General features: G+C 48.6%; 1 protein-coding gene across 1 annotated transcript; it reads left to right on the top strand.

Moving 5' to 3' along the window:
• Window positions 1-674: 674 nt before the first annotated feature.
• Window positions 675-6289, top strand: ADRA2C (adrenoceptor alpha 2C). Its single transcript, XM_026122033.2, has one exon. The coding sequence runs from the start codon at window positions 802-804 to the stop codon at window positions 2137-2139; it is 1338 nt and encodes a 445-aa protein (XP_025977818.1). The 5' UTR covers window positions 675-801; the 3' UTR covers window positions 2140-6289.
• The last annotated feature ends 221 nt before the right edge of the window (window positions 6290-6510 follow it).

Below are 6510 nucleotides of genomic sequence, written 5' to 3'. Positions count from 1 at the left end.
CCCGCGGCGAGGGGACGCGCCCGCCCGGCCACGGAGCGGCAACCGAAGTTGCGCGGGGCTGCGGGGAGCGCCGCCGCCCCAGGCCGGGACAGCGGCTCCGCGCCCGCGCTGCCGGGGAGCGCAGCCGCGCCGCCGCAGGCGCTGGCAAGACGGCGCCCGGCCCACGACCCGCCCGGCGCGGCCGGCGGCGGCGGCGTCTGCGCCCGGGGCGGTTTTTCCGCCGCCGGGGTGTTCCGCCGGGGCGGGCGCGGCGCCTTCACCTGGCGGGACTGAGCATGCGCGGCGCGGCGCGGCACGCCGCCGATTGGGAGCGCGATGCAAGACTAGGACGGAGCCGCCGGGCAGCCGCGACTTCGCCGAGAGCGCGCTGCCGCGCCGCCGGAGCGGGGGCGCCGCGCCCCATGGGCTTGCACGCCGCCGCTGCCCCGGAGCCTGCCGCCTGCCAGGATCCAGCTCCCGCCGCGGACTCCCGTTGGCCGGGCGGCGTCTTCTGCGGGGCCGGGGGCTGCGCGGAGCCGGGCATGACCGCGCGGGCGGCGGGGGCGAGCCGTGCCCCGCTGCCGCCTCGCCGCGGGCCGGGCGGAGGCAGCGCGGCCGCGCTCGCCGGCGCGCCGGGGCGGCGCTGCCCTGCCCTGCCCTGAGGGGCCGGGGGAGGCGGGCGGCCGTTGGGAGCCGCGCGCCGCGGCGGCCGTTGGAGGCGGCGGCGCGGGGAGATGAGGGCGGCGCGGCGGCGGGGCGGCGGCGGGGCGGCGCGGGGGCTCCGCGGGGCTCTCTAGGACGGCGGCGCCCCGCACGCGCACCATGGATCTGCTGGTGGTGGTGAACGCCAGCCTGGGCGCCCCCAACGGCTCCCTGGCGCTGCCCCCCGCCTCCCCGTCCGCCTCGGCCCTCCTGCAGCCGCCCTCGCCCTACTCGCCGGCGGCCGTGGCCAGCTTGGCGGCCGTGGTGGGCTTCCTCATCGTCTTCACCATCGTGGGCAACGTGCTGGTGGTGATAGCCGTGCTCACCAGCCGGGCGCTGAGGGCCCCCCAGAACCTCTTCCTGGTGTCCCTGGCCAGCGCGGACATCCTGGTGGCTACTCTGGTCATGCCTTTCTCCTTGGCCAACGAGCTCATGAATTACTGGTACTTCGGCAAGGCTTGGTGTAACATTTACCTGGCGCTGGATGTGCTCTTCTGCACCTCCTCCATCGTGCACCTGTGCGCCATCAGCCTCGACAGGTATTGGTCTGTCACGCAGGCGGTGGAGTACAACCTCAAACGGACCCCCCGGCGGATCAAGGCCATCATCCTCACTGTCTGGCTCATTTCAGCCGTCATCTCCTTCCCGCCGTTGATCTCCATGTACCGGGACCCTGAGGGAGATGTCTTTCCGCAGTGCAAGCTCAATGATGAGACGTGGTACATCCTTTCTTCTTGCATTGGCTCTTTCTTTGCCCCCTGCCTCATCATGGTGTTGGTCTATATCCGCATCTACCGCGTGGCCAAACTGAGGACCAGGACCCTCTCTGAGAAGCGTACGATGCCAGAGGGGTCCTCCCAGACTGAGAATGGCTTGAGCCGGGCTGCTAGGGGCTGCACTTCCCTGAGGATGCAGTTGGGAGAGAACGGACATTATTCAATGCACCAGTGGCGCAAAGCCTCTGAGCTGGAGGACATTGAGCTGGAGGAGAGCAGCACCTCGGAGAGTAGACGGAGGCGGAGTCGGGAGGAGCATCCCCGCAAAAGCAGCAAGAGCCAGTCCTTCTCCTACTCATATTCCTCCAAGCACTCTAGCAGCCGTCTGTCCCGCTCTAGCAGTCGCTCCATGCAGTTCTTCTCATATCGCCGTCGCCGGAAGCGTAGCAGCATCTGTCGTAAGAAAGTCGCCCAGGCCCGGGAGAAACGCTTCACTTTTGTGCTGGCTGTGGTCATGGGGGTCTTTGTAGTTTGCTGGTTCCCTTTCTTCTTCAGCTACAGCCTCTATGGTATTTGCCGGGAGGCATGTGAGATCCCTGAGACTCTCTTCAAGTTCTTCTTCTGGATTGGGTATTGCAATAGCTCCCTCAACCCAGTCATCTACACCATCTTCAACCAGGACTTTCGCAGGTCCTTTAAACACATACTTTTCAAGAAGAAGAAGAAAAACTTCCGGCATTGAGCTGGAGGGATAGGAGGGAAGGATTTGCCTTGAACAGGAGTGGAGTTAAAAGAAAGTGAAAGGGCTCTATGCTGAAAAAGGAGGGAGGGAAATGTTTGTGCTGAGACAGAAGGAAGCAGGCTCGCTCCCTCAGAGGTGCTGAGTGGCGGTGCGGGGCGTGAGGACTGAAGGGTGGGGGAGGCTGAGGACGTTTGCCGTGGTGTGGAATGGCGACAGGGTGCTGGAGGAGCTGTGCTGGGTCTGGGTGGGTAAACAGGGAAGGGGGCAGTTTCCTTTGAACCCTGAGGGAGAACATGGGGATCACCAGAGGAAGGCGGGGTAACACACTGAGTTTGGGAGGCAATGACCTTGCATGGGCTCTGGAATTTTGTGCGAAACAAAGCAAAAACATCAAGAGGAAAGGATTAAGTGGTACTGGTGGTGGAATAGCAGATTGGAGTGTGTGTGTGTGTGTGTGTGTGTGTGTGTGTGTATATATGTGTGCATATATATATACACATAGAGCAGTTGGGGCCTCTGATGGGCTTGTCACAGTAAGAAATTGGCTTTTACTGGTTATGTAGGGAAAGATGCTAGGTATCAGGCACTGACAGTCTTTTGAGTTATGAAAGGTTTAAATGTTTGCCAAAAAAACCCTAAAGAACAATCCAAACTTTTCTAAATAAACCTTTGTACTGTTAAAACCTTCTGAATGGTGATTTTACACAGGATTTAAGTCAAACATGAAGCATGGGGTTTTCTTTTTCTTTGGAGAAGTCTTAGTGTATGGAGCTGGATGGGAAATGTTTTCCCCATCTTCCCAGGATTTTCCATTTGTCAGTGGAACACCTGGGAATTTTGAATGTTTTCACAAAATATGAAAAAGAGCACATGCACCCCATGACCCCATCTGTTCCTCCCTCCTGCTGGATTGCCCGGCAGCAAATTCCTGCTCCATCACTCTCAGATCGGTGGCCTGAGCACCTCGCTATCTTGGAGCAGGTGGCTTGCCCGGATGCAAGGGGGGCCTTTCTTAAACCAACTTCCATTCAAACAAAACCATTTTGGTGAACTGAACTAATATTTTCTGAGGGAAAAAAATCAATTTTCCAACCAGCTCAACTTGCATGTGCCCTGGGGAACTTTTTCCTCTGCTGTTTTTAGGTCTCCCCTCAGAAGGGCTCATCTCAGGGGCTGGGTGGGTGCTGCTCTCATTCTCAGACAGGCAGTTGGAGGTAGTCTGCTATGCAGATGTTCAGAGGAAGAGCAATCACCACACAACTAAAGTCTTTAAATCCTTCGTATTTATAGTCTTAGAGCAACTAAATCCTTTATTTTTTTAATGAGAAACATACATTGCAGATTGTCAGTGGTGTATGTGAACAAATTTCAAATGGAAGTGCAGCTGTTACAAACCTTTAGTATTAATGCTGCTTTCTTTCCCTTTCCCTGTTTGTATTTCTAGTTTGTGACTTCAGATTATTTTTTCGTGGAGGGGAAGAGGGAAAGGGAGGGGAAAGAGTTTGAATAATTATTAAAGCAAACTCTATTTCCTGTAGATTTATAATATCTCATAAACTGATGGGTAGAATGAGAGACAAGGTGGTGTCTGTACATTCATCACTGAATGCATACTGAGTGTAAGATTCAGCTGAACATTTACATCCCTTCTCCAGGTGTGTATTCTGTTTGCGGGTGAAAATACTGCTCCATTTTATTATGCATATCACCCCTTCCATAGGCTGTAGGATTTGGCATCTGCCTCAAATTAACCTTTCCATAGTAAACTGCTCTTTGAAATGCAATGATATCTAATCTCATATAGCAGGCTTCTTGAAACAGCTAGATCGAATTTCTACCTGAGACTCATTAGACATCCACTTCTTTAAACTCTCTGTTATGTCTGAAAGGTGTCTGTAATCTCTCTTCTCTTCAAATTTCAATGGCATAAGTAGAAATGATAGAGCAGTAACTTTGGTTTTTGCTTCTGTTTTTCATTATGAACATTTGGTTCACTTAACCCTGGAAAAGCAGGTTGTCGGTTTTTAAGAATCTGGTGTTAATTCAATAGACAATTTAACTTCAGGGCCAACTCAAGTGGGAGTTCTGCCTAAGTAAGGATTAGATGATTGCACCAAAGGTATTAGAAGTTTGCTTGATTTCACTAAAGAAACAACTGAGATATTTTCAAAGTGTAAGTCCATAACTTATTGGAGCCTTTCATGAAATAAGGCTTGGAGTCATGAAAAGATTGGAGCTTTATTTAGACCTTTGCACTTAAAGAAAGGACATTAAGACTTACTTTCAAGGGCATCCCTTTGTAAATAACAAATGGTTTGGTACAAGTATGTACTAAATATTAGAAAACATAGCAACTGAAAGGAAACTACAAGCCATTTTCTCTTTTGCAAAATGGAGAATTCATTTTAAAATGACATCAGGAAGAGTTGAGACAAGCTCAGATTGTTTGTAGGTAGCAACATAGCGAAAAAGTTCAGGTTTGTTTAATCTGAATAAACTATACAATTGCCAGAGCAACCAAAGCAACGTATGGTACATAGCTACTACCTCTGAGCTACTGGACAGCTTCCTTAGAGATACTCATTCCTACCAAGATAAAGGTCTGTTCTTGTCACTTAATGCTCATCTTAGAGCAGTTTCCCAGCCTGCAGACACACAGCAGCTTCACTGTTGCACTGCTTTTGAAATGAGGTTTGTTGCCTGTAAACACAATTCTTCCCCTTTCTTTTTCCTCATAAAATCCAAGGAATCTATGGAAATGGAATGTAATCGACAATTGGATTTTAATGGAAGTGAAGTATATACGGAGTGGCTGATGTGCCTTAAAAGTAACTTCTTTGCTATAAGATCATTCTGTAATCATTATAAAAGAAATAATGCTTCTATTCTATTTTTGTTTTGCATTTCAAAATGTCTAAAAAGGATTGATGCAGATACTGAACATCTATGTGCAGCAGCATATTTAAAAACAGGGCATTTTCTGTGTTATTATTTCTCGTTACAATTACTCATCTGATTCAATGCCTCAAGAGGATCTTATTTCTTCTGAGTTCGGTAAATAGTAATATTCACTGTAACTGATTTAAAGATGTGCAGTAGAAACTCCTTTTAAGTGCATTTCCCTCTAAATTATTGAATACAGAGGATTTCTATTAAAATTGTTTTTAATGAAACTACTTAATATGCTTCAAGGAAGTAAAATGGGGCTGACGTAGCTTTTTTTTTTTTTAATTTCAGTGTTCTATTATTACTTGTAATAGCTGAAGACTGGAATCTGTTTATGACATACTGGGTGTTGTTAACGTTTCATAAAAAGTTACCAGCTCTGCTGCTCACACTGATTGTGCTTCCACTGTAAGTTTGCTAATAGCATATACAGGAAAAAATAGTCAATGAAACTTTTTCTTAAGAAAAAGGGGAAAGATTTTTTATGTTTCGATTGTGTCCAAATGTACCTTTGATCACATATGATGACCTGGTTAAAACACTCACTCTGTTCCTCTATTATTCTGGAAGAACAAAATGTTACTATAAAGCCATATTGATTTTAACAACAAGCACCTGATATTTAACTGTTCATTTGCTCATTCCACTATGAAAAAAATTTTCTGCCAGTCCAAAATGGGAAGTTAATATGCCATTTTCAAAACCAGTTTTCTGAACAGTGCAACTTAGCCAGGATGCGAACCAATCCTACTGTCCTTCAGCTCTCTTTTGTGAGAGTTTTGCATGAGTAAGAATGGCACAATCAGCTTTAAATTATTGTCTAAAATAAGAATCAGGCCCTTGTTGTTCTGTGTGATCTCGGTTTAGAGAAGTCATGTTGCTCCAGGAGCACTGGTGATTTCTGAGATGTGAAATGGAAAGATGAAAGACAACTTGCTAATAGCTTTGCTCACACTGAACTGTACCACTCTGTGAGTAATCCCAGAACAGTGGAGTTTACTTCTGAATGAGGGAACTACTCAGTGTGGGCAAGGCTGTAGGAGCTTTCTGGACACTGCCTCCTCTTCAGTAGATGTGTCAGAGGAATGTAAATATTTGTGTGTAAATGTGCAAGAATTGATAGAAAGCAATCCTCTGTGCTTAACTTCACGACTTCTGTTCAAACCCTTAGAAAGCATGGGTAAAGTGTTTTTTGACCACATAACCTGAGCAACAAACCCTACTGTATTTTCTTTGGTATAAGGTGTATGAAGAATATTATTTGATCATTTCCATTTTTAAGAGAAGAAAACTGCTGGTCTGTTTCTTGCCCTGTAGATGTTGGCACTGGTTAGAACAGCACCTGAACAACATAGGGATTTTGTAGCTAATGTCAGTAATCACTGTGGCGTGTGTTTCAGAACAGTGCTTTTTATACTGAATATC

The sequence above is a fragment of the Dromaius novaehollandiae genome, chromosome 4 (assembly GCF_036370855.1).
Source record: "Dromaius novaehollandiae isolate bDroNov1 chromosome 4, bDroNov1.hap1, whole genome shotgun sequence".
In the NCBI taxonomy this organism is placed as follows: Eukaryota; Metazoa; Chordata; class Aves; order Casuariiformes; family Dromaiidae; genus Dromaius; species Dromaius novaehollandiae.
Note: the sequence above shows the minus strand (reverse complement) of the source record. Positions and strands in the feature narration are given on the sequence as shown.